Here is a 25,754-nt window from a genome sequence, read left to right as displayed (position 1 = left end):
CTGCTCAGAAGCTGTGCTTTTTTTTTTTTTTTTTGAGGAAGATTAGCCCTGAGCTAACATCCACTGCCAATTCTCCTCTTTTTGCTGAGGAAGACTGGCCCTGAGCTAACATCCATGCCCATCTTCCTCTACTTTTTTATATGTGGGACGCCTACCACAGCATGGCTTGCCAAGTGATGCCAGGTCTGCACCTGGGATCTGAACCTGTAAACCCCGGGCCACCAAAGCGGAACGTATGTACTTAACTGCTGCACCACCAGGCCGGCCCCGAAGCTGTGCTTTTTATCTATGTTTCTAGGCAGAATATACATGGGGCCCTAACCGGTCGCTGACTTAGGGATGACGTAACTGTCAATCTGGAGGTGGCACAATTTGTGTCTGACTAATACTTAAGGTTTAATGGTCTATCCGTGACTTTCTGCCTAGGAGTAATACTCTCTTTTGTTCTGTCCTTTTTTTGTTCAACACATGTGTGTTCCGTTTATTTCATCTATCTTTAGCGTGTCTTAGAAATTGCTGACTTACTATATCTGATGAGTTTCATCCGTGCTGTTTTTCTTATTTCCTATGTAGCAGAATTGAATATTCTTTAATAGTATGACAAATACACATAGTACACAGATTGAAGAAGGTTTATATGCACTGATTAGGAATTTTGGTTTTATCCTGTGGACAGTAGGCCAAAACTTTTTTCTTTTTGGTGAGGAAGATTGGCCATGAGCTAACATCTGTTGCCAATCTTCCTCTTTTTGCTTAAGGAATATTGTCCCTGAGCTACCATCTGTACCAGTCTTCCTCTATTCTGTATGTGGGACACCGCCACAGCACAGCCTGATGAGCAGTGCATAGGTCCACACCCTGGGATCTGAACCTGCGAACCCTGGGACGCCAAAGCGGAGTGCATAAACTTAACCACTACGCCAGAAGGCCGGCCCACCTTTTTCTTTTTAAAGCTGAATGATCAGATTTGTGCTTTTGAAAGATCACAATCAAGCAAATTGGAGAATGGATTGGAGAGAAGCAAGCCTGGAACAGCTTGTATTCCATGTGGGGAAAGAGTGGCCTTGAAGAGTATTGGTGGCAGGAAGGGTGAGCTGGAGACAGATGTGTGAGCTTTTTGGGAGATGCCGAGGGGGTTCAGATGGATGGTGGATCGTTGGTGGAGATGAGCATACAGCAGGAGGGGCTGGTGGAGGGGCTGGCGGGGGGGCCTCGGTGAGGAATGCAGTTTCGCTCTTCGTTTTAGTCGGCTCTGCTGAAATGACAGGCAACCTGAGCGTCTCAGTGGCTTCTAACAGCAGATCTATGTTTCTTGTTCCTGTTACACGTAGGCTCGTTAGGCTTGCTGCTGTTCTTTCAAGCTGTGACTCTGCTCTGGGCTCTGCTCTGTGCGTCCTTCCCCCCCGGGGACCCAGGCTGAAGGGGCCTGTCCATCTTGGGATGTGCCATTCTCACGCAGAGGGGAGGTGTAAGAGAGCCGGCAGAACCTCAGTGCAGTAGATTGATTTGTTTGTCCAGTAGGATGTGGCAGAAGTGACATCATTCTGGGACTTGTAAGAACTGAGACTTATAGATCCCAAGGAATCTTGCAGCTTCTGCCTGAGCTCTTGGAACCCAGCTCCCATGTGGGGAAGCTCAAGTTGCCCTTGGCAAGGTGCACGTGAAGAAGAACCGAGGCGCTCGGTGGACAGTCCTAGCTGAGTTCTCAGCCAACAGGCAGCTCCAGCTTGCCAGCTGGGTGAGGGAAGCGTCTTGGAAGTGGATCTTGAGCCAGCCTAGCTGATTCCATGTGGAGCAGAGTTGAGCTGTCCCTGCCCAAATTGAGATTTGCGAGCAAAATAAGTGATTGGTTGTTTAAGCCACGACATTTGGGGGTGGCTTTTGCACCGCGATGGATAACCAGAGCACTTGAGATGTCAGTTGAAACTTCACCTTTCTGGGGGCCAGCCCAGTGGCGCAGCGGTTAAGTTTGCACGTTCCGCTTCGGTGGCCCAGGATCCACCGGTTCAGATCCCTGGTGCAGACCTATGGACTGCTCACCAAGCCATGTGGTGACAGGCGCCCCACATATAAAGTAGAGGAAGTTGGGCATGGATATTAGCTCAGGGCCAGTCTTTCTCAGCAAAAACAGGAGGATTGGCGGCAGATGTTAGCTCAGGGCTAATCTTCCTCAAAAACAGCAACAAAGGCAACAACAACAAAAACTTCAGCTTATCTTCTCAGTGTGCTGGGGATGTAAAGGGGCAGTGACAATTGTGGATGCTACTATAGGTTACTTTCGACAGTGGGCCTCAGGTGCTTATGGGGCATCAAAAGAACACAAATAATATAAAAGGGTTTATGACAAGAAGGGTATTTTTTTTTTATTGAGTTAATGATAGGTTATAATCTTGTGACATTTCAGTGGTACATAAATGTTTATCATTCGTGTTGCAGGTGTACCACTTCACCCTTTGTGCCCACCCCCCACCCCACCTTTCCCCTGGTATCCACTAAACTGTTCTTAGTCCATAATTTTAAATTCCTCATATGAGTGGAGTCATACACAGATTATCCTTCTCGCTGCCTTATTTCACTTAACATAATTCCTTCAAGGTCCATCCATGTTATTGCAAATGGAATGATTTTGTTCTGTTTTGCAGCTGAGTAGTATTCCATTGTATATATGTACCACATCTTCTTTATCCATTCGTCTGTTGCTGGGCACTTAGGTTGCTTCCATGTCTTGGCTATTGTAAATAATGCTGCAATGAACATTGGGGTGCATAGGACTTTTGGGATTGCTGACTTCAAGCTCTTTGGATAAATACCCAGTAGTGGGATGGCTGGATCGTATGGTAGTTCTAGTTTTAATTTTTTGAGGACTCTCCATTACTGTTTTCCATAGTGGCTGCACCAGTTTACATTCCCACCAGCAGTGTATGAGGGTTCAAGAAGGGTATTTTTTATTATTTTCGGATTAACTCTCAGTTATTCAGAAAATTAAAATACCTAGACCACCCTTTTCCTTGAGCGTCTGGTCAGTCACGGTTTTAAATTTCACCTGTGTGAGTTTATCGTTTCAGCTCTTGCTTGCTGTAGAATGTGTTGTCCTTTACACCGTCACTCTATTTTCCAATACCCTCTCTTAAAAGTGCCAGAAGGCATATTATCTTTTTAAGTAATCGAGGTTGGAAATGAGTTTTGTGGTGTTCCTCTATCCTCTCTCTTTCCAAACCCGAAAGACCATGAGCACAAGTGAACATCAAAAATAAGCTCCACCCTTTACTCTCGTGGGTTCACGTTGTTCGCATCTCTGTGCGTCTGGCCCTCCATCCAGTTCATTGCTAGAAGTTTAGAAAACCTAACGCGTAATTAAATTGATTTGGAAGAGGAGAACGAGGGCCAGAAAAATTAGCAACATCAGTCATCTGACTTGGTAACTGATTGTAACTTGTTTTAGTCTGGGTTCTCCAGAGAGACAGAACCAATAAGGTGTGTGCGTGTGTGTGTTTATACATATTCATATATATGTATATATATGCACTCATGCGTCGCTTAATGATGGGGATACGTTCTGAGAAATGCATCATTAGGCAATTTCATCATTGTGCGAACATCGTAGAGTGTACCCACACAAACCTAGATGGGCTAGCCTAGTACACACCTAGGCTATATGGTACTAATCTTATGGGACCACCATCATACATGCCATCTGTTCTTGACCGAAACATGAGTCACATCACTGCACAGAGAGAGAGAGAAAGAGAAATTTATTTTAAGGAATTGGCTCACACTACTGTGGAGGCGGGCAAGTCCAAAATCTGCAGGGCAGGCCAGGAGGCTGGACACCCAGGGAAGAATAGATGTTGCAGCTTGAGTCTGAAGGCAGTCTGGAGGGAGAATTCCCTTTTCCTCAGGGCGGGGGGGGACCTCAGAGTTTTTCTCACAAGGCCTTCAGCTGATTAGATGAGGCTCACCCACATTATGGAGGATAATTTGCTTTGCCCCAAGTTGACTGATTTAAATGTTAATCACATCTAAAAAATATCTTCATAGTCACATCTGGACTGAGGTTTGGCCAAATATCTGGGTACCACGGCGTAGCCGAATTGACATACAAGATGAACCATCGCTTGACTGGTGGTTGAGATTTCTGTTCCCCATTTGCTGCAGAGCTCCAGGGCACCACATGCTGCGGGCGGCATTGGCAAGGGCAGTCCACAGAGGAGCCACCCCCGCTGGTTTAACCTGTGCCTTTCGGTTGAGTGGAGCAGATCCATCACTGCCTGCTGTAATCAGTGCCATCTCAAGTGGAGAGCTGTGGTTGAGGAAGGGATTTCTGTGTGCTGCTTTTCGGAGGAAATCCCTTTGTTTAGGGCTGACCAGGGCTTCCTGAGCTTTGATCTTTGGGAGTATGCTTTTTGCTTGACTTCCCCTTTCTTTCTCGACCCCTTTGTTTCTATCTGGAAGTGCCAATTGGAAGTGCCCTGTTTGCTTTTAGCCCACAGATGGATGGCAAACAGCCCCGGATGAGTATCAGTGACCGTGCGGCTCTGCTTTGATCGGAGCACATGGCGCTGCTCCGAGGCATTTGCACGGTCTGTGGCTCGGGGACCACGTTCCTAGAAAGAGGAAAGGCGTGTAGGTGGGCAAACAGCAGGCGGAGAGGAGAAACTTGATCAGGGACGTGCGTATATTGTTCTCTGGCCGCTTCCTGCCCTTCGCCCTGCCTTGTTCACCTCCCATTCTCTCTCCGTCAGACGGACGTGAGAATTTAATTATTGGCTCCTTTTACACTAAGTGCTCATGGGAGGCATCCCTCCAGCAGGGTGCCACATCAACGTTGGAGCAGCCTAATTCTTGGCTGGGTCTCCACTGGCCGAGCTCCTCTCCTCATTCTTTGATGACCAGTGATAATGCTGAGAACAAAGATGCTTTTAGCTTCATGCAGGAGGCTGCGCTGGTCCTCATGTTTCCCACCCACCCTCCTCTGGCAAGTAAGCTCTTGCCAAGATGGTCCTCCTGAGCTGACATCCTTCCTCATTCCCAGAGCTAGAAATCAACAAAATATCTGTCTGAATTGTAAGCTTCAGCTCTCATCCTAGATCAAAGATACCATCTTTGAAATACGGAGTCCTACTGAAACTTTGGTCAGGCCCGACCCTCCAGGTGAATCCTCCTCTCCTTCTGGCTGTGTGTCTGGGAGGAGGTGGGAGAAAGGGTGATACAGTGCAGGAAAAAGTGGTTAAGTTCGCACATTCTGCTTTGGCAGCCTGGGGTTCGTGGGTTCGGATCTTGGGTGTGGGCCTACACACCACTCATCAAGCCATGCTGTGGCGGCGTCCCACATACAACATAGAGGAAGATTGGCACAGATGTTAGCTCAGTGACAATCATCTTCAAGCAAAAAGAGGAAGACTGGCAACAGATGTTAGCTTAGGGCCAATCTTCCAAAAAAAAGAAAAAAGAAAAAAAGGGACCACTGTATTTACTATTGCTTTTAAACCCAGATTCACAGTAGCTAATAATAGCAGCTTTCATGAATTGAGCACTTTTTCTGTCCCAAGCATTCTTCTGGGGGCATTACATATACTCTTTAATCTCAGTAACACAACAAACCTATAAGATGACCGGTATTAATATTATCCTTATTCCTGTTTTATGAATAAAGGACCTGAGACTTGAGAGGTTCCCAGACTTGCCTAGGGCCACACAGCAATGATTAGAGGAGCTTGACCCAGACCCAGGTCCTGGGACTCCAGGCCCTTAACCCCAGGGGGCTGCCCTTCTGCTTGTCCCAGTTTCAGATTCTTCTTTTATGAGAACTGGAAGGCTTAAAGCCCTGAATTTGGTTTGCTCTCATTTTCCTTGTCCCCCTTGTGGTGGAAGTGGGAACTGCGAGCTCCCTGGGGAGTCTTGAGTTGTTCTCACATTTCAGGAATCGGTGGGGAAGTGTGTTTAAACTTGGTTCCCAGGCTGCAGTTCCAGAGGGTCTGGAGCGCCAGGTAGTGAGTGGCGCCCAGGAGCCCGAAGTTTTTGTGTGCTCCTGGGGAGTTCTGTTGCAGCTGGTCTTGGACCCCACTTTGAGAAAAGGCGGTCTGCAGGTTACGTTATCAGTCACTGGATACTGTGGACTTATTTTCTCCTAGTTCCTCTTCCTGAACTAAAGGGCAAGTTCAGTTTTTCTTGTCTCTGGGGAATGGCCCCTTCCCCTTTTAGTTCCTTGAAAAGTGGTTGTGACTTTAATTACTTTTTTTTTTTTTTTGAGGAAGATTAGCCCTGAGCTAACTGCTGCCAATCCTCCTCTTTTTGCTGAGGAAGACTGGCCCTGAGCTAGCATCCATGCCCATCTTCTTCTACTTTATACGTGGGACGCCTACCACAGCATGGCTTGCCAAGTGGTGCCACGTCTGCACCCGGGATCTGGACCGGCGAACCCAGGGCCACCGAAGCAGAACTTGCACACTTGACCACTGCGCCACCTGGCTGCCCCTTTTAATTCCTTTTAAATGGGAGGGTTGTATGTAGTGCTTGTAAGCCCTGTTAGATAGAAGTAAGAGTGTTTGAGCCAGAACAGCCTTGCTGTTAATAAAATGCAGCGCCCGGTAATTCGTCACGTTTGACTAGAATGTGGTGGGGGGGAGCTGAAGGGAAAAGTGAAGGAGGTGGTTATTTTAGAGAAGAAAAATCTCACCCTCTCCTTTTCTTCCTCCTCCCTCACCCGCTTCTTCTCAGCTTGTGAAGTGGTCAGACTGTTGTTTGCCGTTGGCCTGCAGACCTGGGGATCCGTATCAGTTAATTGCCGAAGCCAGTGTGGACGACTTCAGTAAGCTGGGGGTGGCGTTCCTGGAAGACAGGCTCCAGATGGCTAATGGACTGATCCCCCAAAAGATCGTGTGTAAGTAACTTTAGAAAATGTTTTCATCACAGCTGGATGACATAGGTTATTAGGTTAAGGATTGTTGAGTCCTCCTGTTTGGTATGACTGCAGAGCCTGCTTATTTTCGGTTCACTTCAGTCAACAGGTTGGCTATAACCATAACAGTATAAAATTCACACATATGTCAGGTTTTTGGAGATGCTTATTCCAGAGTATATAATTAGTGCTTTTTAAATTCTTAAACAAGGATTTCTCATAATTGCATTGTCTGTGAGATGGCATGCACATTTAGAACCCATGTAGTATTTATTTCACACAATCTAATACAGTATAACTAGTTTCTACACTGTAGTTTGATTGAATGCAAATCATAGCGAGCATTACTACAAAGTTCTAAATCTAATGGTTTTTTACTTAAAATATACATACCACAATATTTTGGGACACATCTTTTTTCAGGAAACATGCAAGATGTTCTTCCTTAATTAGGCTTAAAAGCAGACTTTCTATGTCCATGAAAGTGTTCATTTGTATCTCAAGCAAATGAGTGTCTCCAGCTCTGGAAATTTGTGTAAATCGCTTAATTTCCCCATCTGCATGTGCATGTGCCTAATACCATGTCAGATGCGTGGCAATAAGTGTTTTTGGAATCAGTGGTTATAGATTATATTCCAGCCCTGAGATAAGGTACCGGGAAGCCCCTTCTCCCCGGTTGATCCTATGAAATGTCCCGAGAGTGAGTTTTTCCTGAGATGTGCTTGGATAGACTCTAGTTATGTGCTTTTTTTGTTTCTTAGTCTTAGTTTCATTATATGTAGGAGATTGACACCCAAGAAATTAAATCTATAAGTAGGTAAGCAAAATCACCTCTCTGAATCTCGTCTTCTTCACAGTCACTAAGGGGACCTGGAGTTTTCCGATTCTTATGGGAAAGGTGGTGTGGAAACTTGGGGTTTCACTAGGGACCGTCTGGGGTCCCCTCCTAGCAGGCAGGAGCAATTGTGTGGGTCTGAAGGATGCTGAGATTGAGGTGGGGATGTGGTGGGAGCCGTGCAGGTGGGCCGCCCTGGACCATACGTCATGGAGTGCAGAGAGTGCACTGAGTTTGTGAACTGAGCTGCGTGACAACGCAGAAGAGCTGACTTACTGTCTTTTCCGTTCATGCCCCAGCTGTGCACTTGCAGGACTCCGCTCTGAAGGAACTTAAGGATCAGGCCTCAAACAAACAAGCTGAAATCCTGCAGCCGAGCCCTGAGGCTTCTGTTGAGAATAAGCCTGAGCTGGACGTCATGGAGCACATTGGCCAAGAGGAGCCGAAGGTTCTCGGGCCAGAAGCCACGCAGCAGAAAGGAGGTGCCTCTGGGAGCGAGCCTGCCGGGGAGAGTGACAGAGGAGTGGGCTCTCTCGAGCTCTGTCACCTCCATCTGTCTAGTTGCCACGAGTGTTTGGAGCTTGAGAACAGCACCATTGAATCCGTCAAGTTTGCATCTGCAGAGAACATTCCGGATCTTCCCTATGATTACAGCGGCAGTTTGGAGAGTATTGCTGATGATGTCTGCCCTGAGAGAGAAGGGAGGAGAGTCAACATCACGGGAAAGGCCCCCAACATCCTCCTCTACGTGGGCTCTGACTCCCAGGAAGCCCTGGGCAGGTTCCAGCAGGTCCGGTCCGTTCTGGCCGACTGTGTGGACACCGACAGTTACACCCTCTACCACCTGCCGGAGGAAAGTGCTCTCAGAGACCCATGGTCAGACAACTGTCTGTTGCTGGTCATTGCCACCAGGGAGTCTCTTCCCGAGGACCTGTCCCGGAAATTCATGGCCTATCTTTCTCAGGGAGGGAAGGTGTTGGGCCTGTCTTCATCCTTCACATTTGCTGGCTTCCAGGTGACAAGCAAGGGCGCCCTGCAGGAGACAGTCCAGAACCTGCTTTTCTCCAAGGTCGACCAGAGCCAGGTGAAGCTCAGCGTCCTGAGCAGCGGCTGTGTTTACGAGCACCCTGGGGAGTGGCTCAGCCTGGGCAAGCTCCAGGGCCACCTGGAGAACGAGGACAAAGACAGGCTGATTGTGCAAGTGCCTTTTGGAACATGTGGAGGAGAAGCTATCCTTTGCCAGGTACAGAGGTTGGCATCCATGATGTGATCTTGGTGTGTGTGTTTGACTGCGAATACGCTCTAGAAGGCTGTGCATTGAAAGGGCTGAGAGTCTGTGTGGGGTGGGGTACTTTTGACCTTTGGCTGGGAATTTTTGCAGATGGTGAGTCGAAGGTTGAGATCACGGCCTTCCTGTCGCGTGAATATCCTGTTTCACCAGAATAGTTGTGATGGAGGAATGAAGCACAAGGTGTTATGGCTAATTCAGGATTGCTGGTTAGCCAAGGATTAGTCAGAAAATTCCTTTTTGTTTTGATCTATACTGGTAATAGTCTGTCTACAATACATTGGTCCGCTCTCTTTCTTCAAAGCACACTCTGGTCAATATCGTCAAGACTTTATTTATTGAGTGCCTCAGGGTGGTGAACCACGATGTTAGGAACCACGATGTAGTTGATGTCCGAGATTTGCATGAATCCTCCCCAGCTTCTGGGGTATCAAGTGTTGCAAACACCTCCAGATCCTCAGTTCCTTTATGATCTGTCACTCGTAAAATCTAAGTGCCGAGAAAAATGTCAAATAAGGGAGTATTGAAGCGATTTAGATTTATGACATATTATTACATAGGTAAGAAAAAACTGGAAAGGGAGATGACAGGAAAATGCTGCTCTCTTCCCATCCTTGGGGGGGGCCTTTGGCTCATCTATTGATTTTTTCCCCCCACTTTTTTTTCCTTGTAGTTTTTTGTTTGTTTAAGCAAATGATAGCAGGATAGACTATTTCAGAATTTCTATCATTTATAGCAAATCTTTTAATGTCTGAGGGCAAAAGTTTATGTTATAGTTAGATGGACAAATCCTCCTTAGGGATTTGATGATGTAATGAGAAAACTAAGTAGATATAGGTATTTTGCCCAAAATAGTTCCCAGGATGAGTATACTAGATTGTGTTTTATTATAGGGATCTTTTTATTGAGTTGGGGAAGTCTTTGCTGTTTTTTGTTGTGTGCTTTCCTTTCCTATCCTATGGTAGGATTTTTCCACCCCTTCTAAAAGCTAAGTCTCTTGAGTTTTCTGACCAAATATTCTTCAAGGGGGTATCGATTTGTTTCTGTACTATTCTAAAGCCCACTCATTTGTTCTTAAGGTAATTCTCAGGCAAAGATGCATATAATGAAGAAATCTGGAGATCAGGACCGATGACCGCGTGCACCCCAAGCAGGTTTCATGTAGGCTGCAAACCACATGAATTCGTTTTTGGAGGCCTAATAAATACTCCTCTTATCTTTTTGTCTGCAAGTACGGTAACTATAGTAACTGTGCATTCTCCGAAAATCCACTTAAAAACCCGACTTCCTAGAGCCGTATTTCAGTTTCGAATGGTGAATTTTGCCACCCCTGTATACAGATTTGTTCTAGAAAATTGATTCGGCACGTTGCGATCCATTTCTGTGAGTTACACAGCAAATCTGCTTGTTGCACCATTTCAATTGACCCCATAACTGTCATAAAATTTGATACTGCGTGCATTGCCCTAGAAAAAAGGCAATATGATGCAGCTTCAAAAATCAGATTCAGAGGATTAGAGTGTCATTTTTGATTTTAAATGACTTCCAGTCTCTGTGACAGGGTCAGTGTTTTCCCCTCAGGCCTGTGTCTCTACAATACCTCGCCGCCGGGATCAACCAATAAATATTATCACAGGCTGGTTAGTTTCCTCTTTCCCTGTTCAATTTCATAGTCTTCCTCTTCGTAATAAATCGAGTCCTGATGTAACCCAGTAAGAGGAGATGAAGTCCTTCAATGGCAGACCACAGCTGCACGGTAGGTGGTGGTCTCAGGGCCAAGGGGCTGCCTATCGGTGCCTTGGCCATTTGTCAAAATAGAGAAAGAGGAAATTTTGGTATACTTGCTGTACTGCTCAGGTTTGCTGGGAAAATGTCAGGCTGTGGATTAATGCAGACTTTTGGTTATCAAATAGACCAGGAGTTTGGCATGAAGTTGTCCAAATAAAGTCTCTAAAATGGTTTTAAAGATATTTTGTTTTCTTATGTAGCTTAGCACATGGAAGAAGTCCTTCTGCTTCTGTAACAGAGTTTTTTTTTCTTTTTGAGGAAGATTAGCCCTGAGCTAACGTCTGCTGCCAGTCCTCCTCTTTTTGCTGAGGAAGAATGGCCCTGAGCTAACATCTGTGCCCATCTTCCTCTACTTTTTTTATATTTGGGACTCATGCCACAGCATGGCTTGATAATCAGTGCATAGGTCTGCGCCCAGGATCCGAACCAGCAAACCCTGGGCTGCTGAAGCAGAGTGCATGAACTTAACCGCTATGCCACCAGGCTGGCGCCTATAGCAGAGTTTCTTAACCACGCTACTGTGGACTTTTTGGGCCAGATTCCGTGGTGGGGTCGTCCTGTGCATTGCGTTGTAGGGTGTTAGCACTACCCACTAGATGCCAGTATCACCCCCCTTCCCCTGTTTGTGACTGGACACATTTTTAGTCCTGGCTTTTGGTCTAGTCAAAAAACCTTAATTTTAGAAGAAGCCAAGTTACAGAAATGGGCCCATCCCTATGGTGACAGCCTTACAGCCAGAGGACGAGACATTTGTCGGATACCACGGAGGACCAGGAGTGCAAATCCAGCACACACGCTCTGGCGTGTCCTTCTGTCCTTGAATCGAGGTGCAGAGCCAGAGGTGGCCTGTCTCCTCGCTTCTGCTGTGGCAGCACCTCATCTTGAAACCAACACAAGCACTCCTCACAATGTCAGTGGCTGTCCTCCCCCTCGCTTCCTGGAACTCTGGAGGCCTGCTCGTGGGGCAAGCGCTCCCTTCCTCCTCGGCATCGCTCGTGTGTGACGATGAGTGCAGTACAGCACCCTGCGTGTGCTTCTCGACTCTTCTGTGTCTTCACTCAGTCCAGGGAGGACATGGGCCATTCATCACACTTGCCCCCTTTGCCTTGGGCTCAGGCGGGGGTAGAACTATGCTCATTTTATTTCTGCCACCTGTCAGCGTTCATCTCCAGGCTAGCCATGTGCTCATGTGCGTTCAATGTGACCTGCTACTGTGCTGATTTCCGTAACAACACGGGCTTTGTCTTCTGCAGAGCAGAGGCACACCTTTAGGGTAAGAGCGTGCGGCAGAAGGATTTGGATACTGTAAAGTGTTTCCCTTTTCACCCTCCTCCCCTGTCCGGGCCTGCTTCGAGGGCAGACTCACCTCTTGCTCCTGGCGGACAGGCTCAGTCGTGGGAGCAGCAGCCTGCCTGCAGCTGTGGTGTGGGGACGCTGTTGGACAGTGCTCTACAAGCCTTTTCAGATTGGCCTCAACTTGCAACAGTGGCACCATTTTGGGCAGTGTTTTTGGCTTGGTTAAGTCTTGGGTGGAAACTGAGAGATTTTAAGTTGCCTGAAGGCTGGCGCCTTGCTTCTTATTTTCATAATGCTCATCTAACATCAGGTGGGGAGCTCTGCATACGACAGAAGCCCACAGCTGACCCCTGGCAAGAGCAAAATAAAACAAAACCAGCATGCCTAGATTGCTTTTCTGGGGACTCAAAATTCTGAGTCCTGGGCTCTAATGCACAGTTAAAATCTGATCTCAAGGGAGCTAGAAGTTCTCGTACATTCCTTATACCAAGACACACACCACTGATAGGAAAGTTCTAGCTCAAGGGAACTTGAAGTTCCAGTATGTTCTTTCATGTCAAGACACAGACCGTTCAGTGATAAGTGGGGGCTGTTTTGATTTTAGCTGGATAACAAAGCCTGAACTAAATACATGATGTTCCATATCTTAACATTCAGTCAGGCGAAGGAGGATGGTGGGGTAGGTCTCTCTGGGGTCCCCCCAAACCCCTCTCATCTGAATTCCTGCAAACACAGCAAACGATGACTGGGGTTCCTCTGCTCCCCAGCAGTTATGACTAATTGGGGGAGGAGTTCGAGCACGACCCTCTGTGCCTGCCCCGGTTCAGGAGCGACTTTAGTTGGTTCTCAGCACAACCGTATTTATAAATGTTTTGGTTGTATATTCAAGTTAAGTGACTTGCCCAAGGTCCGGCGACTGGTTAGCGATAAAAACTGGGACCTGGAAAGAGTTTGATTGCTATCCGGCATCGTTTCGACCACGGCCCCTCTGCCTGACAGCCACGATTCTAGTCTTCTCCTTTGAAGCTTCTTACTGCTTGTCATATGCTGTTGATACTTAGAAGGATTCATTTTTTTTCAGAAAAACTGGTAAAGATGCTGGTTCTCTTTTTTCTTTTTTGGTGAGGAAGATTGGCCCTGAATTAACATCTGTTACCAGTCTTCCTCTTTTTTTTTTGTCCTTCCCCAAAGCCCCGTTACACAGTTGTGTATTCTAGTTGTAGGTCAGTCTAGTTCTTCTGTTTGGGCTGCCGTCTCAGCATGGCTTGATGAGCGGTACTCTGTCTGCGCCCAGGATTCGAATCAGCTAACCCCAGGCTGCTGAAGGGAGCAGGCAAACTTAACCACTCGGCCATGGGGCCAGCACCAACTGTTTTTCTTAATGTCGCTAAATGCCCCCGTTTATCCAGTGGTGTCTTTTTCCCTCAGGTGCACTTAGAACTACCTCCCAGCTCTTCAGTGGTGCGGACTCCGGAAGATTTTGATCTGCTCAAATCGAGCAATGTGAGAAGATACGAAGTGTTGAAGGAGATCCTGACAACCCTGGGCCTCAGCTGTGACGTTCAGCAAGTTCCTGCCTTAACGCCTCTCTACTTACTGTCGGCGGCCGAGGTGAGTGGGCGCGCTCAGTGGGGCGGGAGGGGAGCGCCTCTGATGCCCTTCTTCGGAGCTGACCCTTTTCCTCAGTCCTTCCATTGCAGTGGGTTTCGATTTTGATTTCCAGTTCAAAGGTGTCCAAGTATAACTAATTTTTTTGGTGTTTGTGTGTAAGGGAGGGAGAGAAGACTTGGAGTTTGAAGGTGTTAAGGTTACGGTTTTTTCCACCTAAAGGGGAAAGGTTATTGCTTTACGTGTCAGGAGCGTAGTTGGAAACCACAGTTTATTCATTTGGGATTAAAAACCTTTGTTTTGATTTGGGCCTCTCTCTTGGCGAATCTTCGGAAGGGAAAACCACGGGTTTCGCTTTGTTTGTGCTCATGTCTGCCATCTGGTGGCAGAGGGGCTCTGGAGCTCCGTTTGCATCTTTTAGCTGTATCCAGAAGGGAAAAGCTCAGGGAGGTGGGAGTGTATTCAGGAGGTTTCCCGGCCCTGTTTCTGCATTTGATGCCTGTGGTTGATACCTGCTTTGGGCAGGTTGCCGGATTCTCCAGGGGCGATTATCGCCGATCCCTTCTCTTTGCCCAGCTATCAGTTTCTTATTAATTGTGGCCAATTATTTCGTGGGTCTATTTCTGTGGTCTCCCCTAAATAGGGAAATTTGTGAGTTTAAGGATGTAACCGAGCAGTTTCAGCAAATACCTAATAGTCCATGTGACTCTGAACACCAGACTTACCTGCTTTCCCTTGAAAAGAACAAATGATACCTCCTACCCCAGCATTTTTTTTTTTTGAGGAAGATTAGCCCTGAGCTAACATCTGCTGCCAATCCTCCTCTTTTTGCTGAGGAAGACTGGCCCTGAGCTCACATCCATGCCCATCTTCCTCTATTTTATATGTGGGACGCCTACCACAGCATGCGTGCCAAGTGGTGCCATGTCCGTACCTGGGATTCGAACCGGTGAACCCTGGGCTGCCGAAGCAGAATGTGCGCACTTAACCACTGCACCACCAGACAGCCCCATACCCCAGCATTTTTTTTTTTTAAGATTTTATTCTTTTCCTTTTTCTCCCCAAAGCCCCCCAGTACATAGTTGTATATTCTTCGTTGTGGGTCCTTCTAGTTGTGGCATGTGGGACACTGCCTCAGCGTGGTTTGATGAGCGGTGCCGTGTCTGCACCCAGGATTCAAACTGACAAAGCACTGGGCCGCCTGCAGCAGAGCGTGTGAACTTAACCACTCGGTCGCGGGGCCAGCCCCCCATACCCCAACATTTTTAAAAGAGGAGGAGTTCTCTTTTGGGTTGTACCTTGTCCCTTAGTAAACTTACTTTTCAGAGGAGAGCGAGCTGTGAGCTCTCTGGGTGAGATGTGCTCACTTGGAGGAGAGAGATATAAAACCTGAGAGCATATAGGATTAGGGTACCTTATAGGATTATTTGCAGACTAGATGAAATAATAGACGTGAGAGTTCTGTGTAAATTGTATTATTTATTTCTAAGATAGTGCTATGATTACTTTTATTATTATTACTCTTATTATTATTAGATGGCTGAGAGTTTGAATAAGTTGTAGGTGTAAACTATGCCTGACAAATGCCTGGTGTCTAAAAAGAGTGCAGGAAATATTTTTAATTTTAAAAGTTAATAATATTGCAATGGATGATTTTTTTTTTTATTTAAGAAACATTCTCTTGTTGTGTTTTCATTGCCCCGTTTTTGGCCAATTTGCACTCTCTTTCTTGGGTGCTCTTGGGAGTTAGCGATGTGACTTTTTTTGTACCTTCCTTGCAGGAACTCAGAGCTGCACGTCATTTATGTCTGATTTGCGTGTTCGGTTAACAGAAGAACAAGCATCAGCTGTGTCTTGGGGCTTATGAAAATGTATCAAAACAGGCTGGTCCTCAGAGCTTCCACTCCCGTAGGTGACCCACCTCCAGACCTCCCGCCTTGGAGGGGTGGGCCGAGCCATGTGGGTGAGGGTTTCTGGCCCCCAGGGACATGTGACTGTCACTCTCCTGGACCTGCTCTCTCCTTCCTGTCCTGAGCGAGGAGGGCTGCGGCCGGACATGTGAGGAGGTGCCTGCCTGCCTGCCCCGAGGTCAGGGAGCGAGAGGGACCCGGGCTTACCCTGGGCAGTGCCCGCTGACCTTTCCCGGGAACTCTTCTGACCATGCTGGTCTTGGGACTCACACCTCTTGACTCTTGGACGTAGCAGTGGAGAGGGAAGAGGATCCCAGGTTCCTCTCCTGTGAGCAGAGGTCTGAACTCTGGGCTCTTCCCGTGCTGCTTTAGGACGGGCATGACCTGAAATACCTGAGTAGAGCCTTTGTGTTGCGTGTCTGTTTATATTAACATACACAGTGGATGCTTCGTATTTTTTTTTTTTGAAAGATTTTTATTTTTTTTTCCTTTTTCTCCCCAAAGCCCCCCAGTGCATAGTTGTATATTCTTCATTGTGGGTCCTTCTAGTTGTGGCATGTGGGACGCTGCCTCAGCGTGGTTTGATGAGCAGTGGCATGTCAGCGCCCAGGATTCGAACCAATGAAACACTGGGCCGCCTGCAGCGGAGTGCGCGAACTTAACCACTCGGCCACGGGGCCAGCCCCGGATGCTTCTTATTTTTGTCCTTTGGTTCCTTAAACTGCCTGGAGGTGGGGGGCATATGTTTTCCCCATTGATTGGCACCCACATTCACAAACCATGGGAATGAAACGCTTGAACAAGATTAAGGCAAATATTTGTTCTATATGCACATAAACAAACACTCCACATGGACTCTAAGCCTTGTGGTCCCTTATGACATAAGAAGTTCAGAAAAGAGTGCTCACTTCAGAAATGCTCACTTCTCATTTTGGGTCCTCCATTTGGTCTGCTTGATCTTGGGTGTCTATACTGTGGATGACATTTTCCTCCCAGCTCTTTCTGTCCTGGATTTCCTTTTACTTTGGGAGCCCAAGGAACTGAGTGAGTGAGTGTATGATTGTTGTGTGGATGCTCATTTCTTATTTTTTTTTTAGATTTTTATTTTTTATTTTATTTTTCCTTTTTCTCTCCAAAGCCTCTGGTACATAGTTTGTATATTTTTAGTTGTGGTTCCTTCTAGTTGTGGCATGTGGGATGCTGCCTCATAGTGGCCTGACGAGCGGTGCCATGTCCGTGCCCAGGATTGGAACGGGTGACACTCTGGGCCGCCAAAGCGGAGTGCCTGAACTTAACCACTCGGCCACGGGGCCAGGGGCCGGTCCCTGGATGCTCATTTCCTAGTGTTGATTAACTCCTTTTAGAAGACCTTGAATCTGCCATAGAAGGAAATGTAAGAATTCAGGGTTTCAGAGTAAGTTTTCCTGGAACACAGATTCTCTGAAGGATTAGCGTGCGAATGAATGTGAAGGTTGCTGTTCACTGACTGTGATGTTCTTTCTGGAGGCAGCTGGGTGATTCCTCCTGCTCTTCTGATGCTGAGGCCGAGACATTTTGGAACACCTTTTAGCCGTTGTGCTGGGGGCTCAATTTATTTAGATGACAGATTGGGAATAGAATTGGGTCGTACTTTCGATTTGGCTTTCTTTCCTGCAGCCTTCTTAATAGATCTCATTGATCCTCGTGGAAGTAAGTCACTTGGAGAGGATCTTGGCATCCTAACATCCGTCATCTGTTATGTGCGTTCCATCATCCTTAGGTTCATCACCTGCGTTAGGAATTAGATGCCTGGGCTGGCTCTCTGCTTCCTGCTCTGTGCTGTTGGGAATCAAAGATCTCACCACACGGTGTCGCTGCTGAGCTAGGCTTCCTGAAGGACAGACGCCCTGGAACCACAAAGCAGTTTTCAGAGATTTAATTTTTTCTCTCTCCATCAGTTTCACATAGTATAATTTAGGAGTTTTCCATTATGTTGGTGGCACTTTCTTTTGGGCCTGTAGAAATTATTTCACTGTCACGGTTAATAATATTCATCTTTCATTAAACATTTACTGTGTACTAGGTACTGTTATAGGATGGAACATGAAAGCACAAAATAAACACACTAGTTATCTAAATAGTTCTACAGCGGACCAGCTGTGTTTATACGGTTTGGTGCCTAGACACTCGCTCTTTATGGCAAATAGCACAGAAGATTTACAAGGCACCCGTGTGCTGCCATGTTACTGCGATATAAAGGGAAAAGAATAGTATGGTGATCCAAGTAGGGAAAAAAGGCTAATGCAGAGTGCAGTCGACCCTTGGCGTTTGCTGGGGATATGTTCTGAGACCTTCAGCGATACCCAGACACCACAGTAGCTTGTGATTTCCGCTGTGAAATCCAGTCACGTATGACTTCATGAGCATCTCCATGCGTGACACCACAAGGAAGCAACGTTCTGTGGAGGTGCACACTCTGGGTGCTGAGTTGGACGTCTTCTCTCACCAGAGGGTCTTCCCATTTAATCAAACCGCCCAGGGGCAGGATTAAAACTCGGGCCTCTGCAAAATTACGCTAAGTTAAAGCAAACCAGAAAACACAAGAGCACACGTATGTCACAGGCATATGCCCATAGAGAAAAGACTGGAAAGAAATACAGTATATATAGGATATATTTCTGGGTGATGGGCGTAAGGATGATTTTTGTTGTTGTTGAGGAAGATTAGCCCTGAACTAACATCTGCCGCCAAACCTCTTCTTTTTTGCTGAGGAAGACTGGCCCTGAGCTAACATCTGTGCCCACCTTCCTCTGCTTTATATGTGGGATACCTGCCACAGCATGGCTTGACAATCGGTGTGTAGGTCCACACCCAGGATCTGAACAGGCGAACCCTGGGCCGCCACAGTGGAACGTCTGAACTTAACTGCTGTGCCACTGGGTCGGGCCCAAGGATGATTTTTAAAAATCGCTTTTAAAACTTTCTTTGTATTTTCCAAATTTTCTATAATGCACGTATTATTTTTAATAATAAGCAAAGCCAGTTATTAAAAATTAAAAAAACAAATTACTGTATGTCATTGGACTTTGAAGGCATTCTATAAATGGTCAAAACTTGAATGTTAAAAAGCAAGGACTCTGGGGCCAGCCTGGTGGCGCAGCGGTTAAGTTCGCACGTTCTGGTTCAGTGGCCAAGGGTTCGCCGGTTCACATCCTGGGTACGGACACGGCACCACTTGGCAAGCTATGCTGTGGTAGGCGTCCCACATATAAAGTAGAGGAAGATGGGCACAGATGTTAGCTCGGGGCCAGTCTTCCTCAGCAAAAAGAGGAGGATTGGCAGCAGATGTTAGCTCAGGGCTAATCTTCCTCAAAAGAAAAAAAAAGGCAAGGACTCTCGTGAATATTGATGGTTTATTTAATATTTGACATCTATATTATTTAAAAAGCATTGGCTTTGTTAGTGAATGACTTTACTCTGGTGCATGACTAGTTATAGCTCCAACTGGTAAGTTAAGTTGTGGCTCTCGTGTTAGTATGTGGATGCCTCTGGGCCTCGGCAGTGCATTTGCTCCTGTGGGTGGGAGGTGCTCCTGGTGGGAGCTCGTAATTCAAGCGCCCCCGCCCCTGCTTAGCTGTAGCAGTTTCTTGATAGAACTGTTTCTCTAAGAAGGCCGTATACGTGCTGGTGTCTACACAGTGAGCCGTTTCAAACAGATGATCTCCTTTCTGGAGCTATGGGTGGAGCGAGACTCAGGAGCACGTTACATGGTCGACTGCTGGGTTCTGTGGCGCGAGATTACCAGGCAGCCACCACACCAACCTTCTGCCATTGGGGGTGACGTGCACTTCGCAGGAATGCACGTTTACTGTGGGGGACACAAGTGTGTTTGTGAACGATGCTGAGATTTTAGAAGAAACACTTCTTTCCTTGCAGAACCTAAAGTCCAAGTGAGAAACTCATCCTCTTGTTTCCCCTTTTCTGGGCTCCATTTCCGTTTTTCTCTCTGCCAGGAAAGTGGCAGGAAGGAAGAGGGCATGCAGCACAACCACGAGGGGTTTGTGCCGAGAGGGGCAGCTGTTGATTTGGACAGACCCGACTGGAACCTGAACGCAGGGACTGAGCCTCAGCTGCCACTCTACCCCTGCAGAGCCGGCTGTCAATGGGTCCCTTTGGATCCCCCCCAGCGCGGCTGGAGGAGGAGGAGGGTGGGACCGCACAGCCTGCCCACTGTGCTCCCCTACCCCGCCTGGAGAGCGTGCGCTTCTTTCCGAAACTGCAAAGCTGGGATTCTTTCGCGCGTTGTGACTGGTGGCTAATGATTTGGGGGTGACCTGAGAGACAGAAGCAGGCGGGATGTTGGTGGGAGTCCTGCACGAGGGGCTTCAGTTCCTTTGCCTCAGGGTCAAGATGTAACCCTAACAAGAAGTGACAACGGGGTTTGTTATTAAAGCAACCGGGCAGAAATCACCATGTTGTGCATGTCTAATTTTGGTAGGGTGGGAGTCATGGGTTGGATCATATGTGCTTAAAAACAAAGACCAGTATAACATTTCATTTCCAGTCCACCTCAAATTACTTTCCCTGAAACTTTTTTTTTCCCCCTCCCCAAACAGGTATTGTTGGTAAGGATAATTTTGATATTTGTAAACGTGTCAAAAAACTGCCGTGTGCTCCCTTCCACGTGGGGAATTACTTTCTGGATGTGGTTGCTTTATGAAGAAACATAGACTAAATCATGCCACATGGTTTTTACGCCCCCCTCCTCGAACCGACCTTTGTTTAGCCCACATCCAAGTGGCTACTAACTGAGACCTTGCTGCAGAAGTTTCTGGAAAACGAGATAATTTCTCATCTTCACAGCCTGCTTTATAGTTAACCAGGTGCCTTCCCAGGGGTCAGGACCTCATCTGGATCTCCCAGTGGCCACGATGGCGGGGGAAGGCCCGGGAGGGGTCCTCACCCCTCCGAGGAGCACTGGGTTGTGGGGCTGTGGAGAGTCTCACGTAGTTTTTTGAGTTAATTAGAATTCTCCAATTAAAAAAAAAAACACTTCACTTTCCATTTTTTTGGCTTCTTTTTGGCACAGAATCCTCCCTCCCTCTTTTAATCCTAGTTCTGAATCTTGAGTGTACAGTGAGAGAGAAACTTCTTGTGTTCCTTTAAAATACAACTTCAAAAATAATTTTTAGAGGTCCAAATTAGAGAGAAACGCAGACTTCCAGGTGCGCCCTGAATAGCTTTTGACATGTGGCTGATGTGGTGGTGTGGCGGCATTTTACCATCGCGCACCAGCCACAGAGCAGCTGGCAGATTAAAGCAGACATTTAAAAGCTTTTATAGCTATGAGTGTTTTTAAGGGTCTTTCATATGCCTCTTTCTCTCCTTTCTTTCTTCCTTCACCCTTCACCCAAACTGGAAATTTATTGTTCATTTTAACTGACTTCCTGTTATCAAACATAATACCTATGGCAAAGGGGACATGATGAGTTTTGACATTGAAATGCCAAAGAAATAAGACTTGTGGTGTTTTCCTTAGCTGCCTTTATTTTATGCTATTTTAGTGGGGGAGAGGCTTTTCAGCTACTGTACGTACTGTATTTTTATTTGACTCTTGTTTCCACAGGAATATTTCAAAGGGACTCCTTCAGAGTAAATCCTTCTTGACTGCAGTTGAGGCAGTGACTGATAATATGCCGTGGGAAAAACAGACACAACTTTGGTTGTTTTCTGCTTTTATTTGGTGCTGTTGTAGTTTTGGTTTTCTCTCTGTTGCACCTCTTGCTGGCTACTTGGGGTGAGTGGGTCCCCAGCGAGAGGGAACATCTTTTCCAGGGGTGTCTTTCTCGGGGTAGCAGCCGATCTAGGAAAGGCAGTTTTATTTCCTTAGACTATTTATATCCACTGCTTGTGCAGTCACAGATTTGTGGATGGGAACCAGGCTCTTTTGGAATAAAAAATCCTCTAAGACCAAATGCTTTCTGTCTTCTGCACCAGCTCCTAATAGCTGCCATGTGTGAGCGGGTATGGATTATGGCGTTGCCTCCTGGGGAAGTCGATTGAAGCTGTCTCGCGGAAGTCTTGCAACGTTCTTAAGCGCAGATTTTTGTCTCACAAGTCTGAAAAATACATCCCAGGGAATATGCCCACGGTAGTGCCAGGTTAGAGGGCATGATCAAAGGGCCCTCACGATCGGGCGCCTAGCTGAGGGCCAGGATTGAGGCGGGCATGGCCGCGAGGCACTCCGTGACGACAGCAGGACCATTTGGAGCATGGTTCTGCCAGCTGTGGAGCTGCCATGTCAGTTCAGGAATGTTGGGGTCTGAGCCCTGAACACCGTTGGATAGATGTTCTCCTGCAGTTTTCGGGGATGTGAATTATAGTTCAGGAGCACATTTTGTTTCCATTCCTGCTAATAATTTGAGAATATCGCTCCAAGAATTGTGCTGTCTTGAAAAAATGTTTAGAGTGCTTCGGGGTTTCAAAACTGATGGGCAGTTTGTGGACCTGAATGATCCTTAATCCTCCACTTCCCCTGCCCGAGTGGGAAGGGTAGAGACAACTCAGGGTACCCGGCTGGTGGTATTCCTGTGTTGAAACTCAGCAGTGAGGCTGGGTCGGGGTGAGGCGGAGATTTCTTCGGCTTCCTCATGAAAGCAGGCCAGCTTGGCACCAGGAAAGCTCAGCCAAGGTTAGTCTGTCTGTCTGTCCGTCAGTCTCTTTCTCTTGGAGATAAGAAGAGAATGCTAATTGCTTTCTTAGTTTTGTTTGTTTCAGCCCCCTGGGGCTCCCTGTGAGTGGAGCATCCTTCTAGGCATTCCTGTGCCTAGTTTGGCCATGCATAGCCTTCCAGGTGCTGTGTGTTTCTAGAACAATTCTATATTATTCTTCTGCTTCTGTTGTGAGTATTTCTCTTTCTTAAAATGTTTCCAGGCTTTGGTTTAATAATGTAATCAGTGGAAGAAATATTGCAGTACAGCTTATAATTTTGGTTTTTATTGAATGTCGGAGATACTATTCCTCATGCAAAATTCTGGAGATCAGACCCCATTTGATCAATTGAGGAACAGGCTTTAAACGAAAACAACTTAGAGTCTTTAGAGTATTTGTTTTAATTGATTTTTTTTTTAGCGGTATTTGAGTCTTTATAATTTTTTTCATTTTTTTTTAAGATTGGCGCCTGAGCTAACATCTGCTGCCAATCGTTGTTTTTCTTCTTCTTCTCCCCAAAGCCCCCCAGTACATAGTTGTATATTCTGGTTGTAGGTCCCTCTGGTTTGCTGTGTGGGATGTGGCCTCAGCATGGCCTGACGAGCAGTGCCATGTCTGTGCCCAGGATCCAAACCAGCGAAACCCTGGGCCCCCGAAGTGGAGTGTGCGGACTTAACCACTTGGCCATGGGGCCAGCCCCTGAGTCTTTGTAATTTTAACGTGAATTTTATATATATATATACATATGTATACATAATCATATGTTTGCTTTAACTGAAACTAAGGAAAATACATAAGATTGCTAAACTAGAACCTCTCTTTGTGGAGAGGTCTTTTTCCCATTTACCTCTGAGGATGAGAGAAGACTTAGGTTATAATATCTAGAGATTTTTGCTAAAAAGGACATGTACTTTCCCATTGACACATGGAGATTTACGACCTAATTTTATTGTGGAGGTGGAAGTTCTCCTGTGTGTGTGTCCGAGTGTGGAGAGACAGGGCTTATGAATGAAGAGGGGGACTATGTTATCACTTGCTTCTTGCACCTCTGAGGTTTATACAAGTTCTAAATAAAATCTCTTGGGAAAGTGGGCTGGCATCAACCGTCACCAGTCAGCAGGATCGCCCGATTCCGAACGGACGCATCACCGGACCGTTCATCTTTCCTGAGCACCGAGCTGTGAAACTTTGAGTGTAAATCTACTTGCCTCCTGCAGGCAAAGTAAAAGTTTGAAAAATTAAAAGTGAATGGCGTTCTAAGACAACTTGTAAAGGTTTGCTTTTCTATGCCGTAGGAAAGTATTTGACAAATTGTTTTCTTGTGTTGAGCAAAAATGAATCCTACATACAGCAGTTATTCAAGAGTAATTGAATCATGGCACCCCAATCCCCCTTCCCATTTTTAATGGCGGTAAATAAGGAAATATAGCTTTTAAAAGAAAAGATCAAACTGTGGTTTCATAAATTAAAAAATTATGATTCATTGTTTTGGGAATTGGGCGTGTGGGAAATGTCCAGACTCTTTCTGACTAGCATTGCCTAGATTATTACTCTATATTGTTGCTTTCCATAGGCAAACTTGATAGATGTGATGATTTAAGTTTTTCTGCGTCTTTTTAGTCTACAAAATGCTTGAGGCGTCAAAGGTCTATAATTTTCAAAGTTCTCCTGTCTGTGTGTATTTTCCTTCCGTGTTGATGGGATTAGGTGTGGTGTCTTGAATTGGCTGAATGAATTTGTCACAGAAGATGGCTTTTTAAAGGACAGACCACTGTCATTGAATTCTTCTGACCAGACCTTCGCCATTCTGTTGGGAAAGGGTAAATGAGACCCTTTTCACGTCCTTTCAGGGACTTTGTAGTATTTATGCTGGTCCCAGCGAAGCAATGAGATGGAAAAAAAATTTTTTTAAAACTTTTTAGGCAGTTCCTCTAGATATGGTCTTTTGTGAGAATTTGTGATTATTACCATTTTCATCATTATACTGGAACAATTTGAAATGGTGGACAGGTACCTTTCCATAATTAATTTAAGCACAATGAAAGAACGTGTTGCTTTCTGCTCTATTTATTTCAGGCTCTTTCTCAAATTAATTTTACTGTTAACTTAAGAATTATAAAGGTAATACATAGGAGCTTCAAATTTACAAACAAGTTGTGTTTTCAAAGTTTGTGTGCTAAATTGGTGTTTTAAAAACATGGTCCCTATTATTTATGCCAGTTGGGTTTTCTTACCAGCTCATGTATGTCCTCATGCTCCATAATGCAATTAAACTGTGGAATGCCGTCTGGTACCGTCTGTGACAGATGTGGCTTGGTGGATCACTAACGCAGTGCGGACACCGTGAGTGTCTCTTTCTACTTCTCCAGTGTTCGGCTGAGAATTTAACAGCTCATTTTCAGACATTGATTGAAAATGGTCATGTTGGACACCTAGTAATTCTGTGGTGTGTATATATATGTCCTTACGGGGAATTAATGGGGAATTGGTAGGTTAATTCCTCTCTTATATTTAAGAAAACATTTTTTTCTTTTTTGTAGTAATTGTTGAACTGCACACACAAGTAAAAGAAAACGTTTCATGGGAAATTTCAAATATACAGAAATAAACAGAACCATGTGATGCACCCTTGTGTACTGATCACCGTGCGTCACAATTTTCCGTTCTGACCAATCTTATTTCATCGATTCTTAACCAGTCCTCCTCTTATGTTATTTTGCAGCAAATCCCAGGTATTGTATCCAGTTTCTCATCTGTAAATATTTTAGTATGGGTCTCTAAAAGGTAAGGGTTCTGTTTAAAAACATAACCCATACCACTGTCACACCTAAAGTAAAACAATTCCTTCATATAATGTCTTATCCAGTCAGTGTTCCAGTTTCTAACAGGACATATTTAGAGATGGGCAGTATTATCCATGCATTGTGTATAAGCATGTGGGTCCCTTTATAAAACTAATGCAAGAAGGAGGCACTGAGATTTGTAACTTTTTGGGGAAGTGATTTGGAAAGCTCCTTTCTGTGCTGTTTTGAATGCCATATGTTAGCTCCTGTTATCAGGCCATTCTGAAAATAGCGGCAAATAACCAGTGGTAATAATATGCAATACAACCCTGCACATTGAAATATGGGAATTTTGGTCCGACTCTTGCCCCTTCAGAACTCCCCGCGAGGTTCCCGCCTTCTTTTCTGCACGCGGAGTCCTGGTTTTGTCAGCAGGGACGGTATTGATTTTTGTTCTGTATGCTTTGGTTCGGGTTGGTGTTTAGCCTTTGACCCAGCCACTTTCTTCCAATAAACAGTTTGTTGATGAGAGCAGCTGCCCAGCAGATTATTTCCAGATCCTTCTCTCATGGCCAAGGACACAGTGCACCTTACGAAGAAGTCGGCTTGAGGCTAGTGACTTCTCCTTCCTACAGCTCGCTACCTTTGAAGCCGGCTG

At 46.0% G+C, this 25,754-nt stretch overlaps 1 protein-coding gene across 9 annotated transcripts in view; it reads left to right on the top strand.

Annotated features, from left to right (window-relative positions):
- Positions 1-25,754, top strand: part of HLCS (holocarboxylase synthetase) — a 199,786-nt gene that overhangs the window by 20,286 nt on the left and 153,746 nt on the right. For all 9 annotated transcript variants that reach the window (XM_008519338.2, XM_070597628.1, XM_070597629.1 and 6 more), the window contains exons 3-5: positions 6,718-6,880; positions 8,033-8,976; positions 13,534-13,716. In XM_008519338.2, coding sequence (XP_008517560.1) covers positions 6,847-6,880; positions 8,033-8,976; positions 13,534-13,716 — 1,161 coding nt within the window. In that variant the 5' untranslated portion in view covers positions 6,718-6,846. The remainder of the gene's footprint in view (positions 1-6,717; positions 6,881-8,032; positions 8,977-13,533; positions 13,717-25,754) is intronic.

Source organism: Equus przewalskii, chromosome 27, assembly GCF_037783145.1.
Source record: "Equus przewalskii isolate Varuska chromosome 27, EquPr2, whole genome shotgun sequence".
Classification (NCBI taxonomy): domain Eukaryota; kingdom Metazoa; phylum Chordata; class Mammalia; order Perissodactyla; family Equidae; genus Equus; species Equus przewalskii.
Note: the sequence above shows the minus strand (reverse complement) of the source record. Positions and strands in the feature narration are given on the sequence as shown.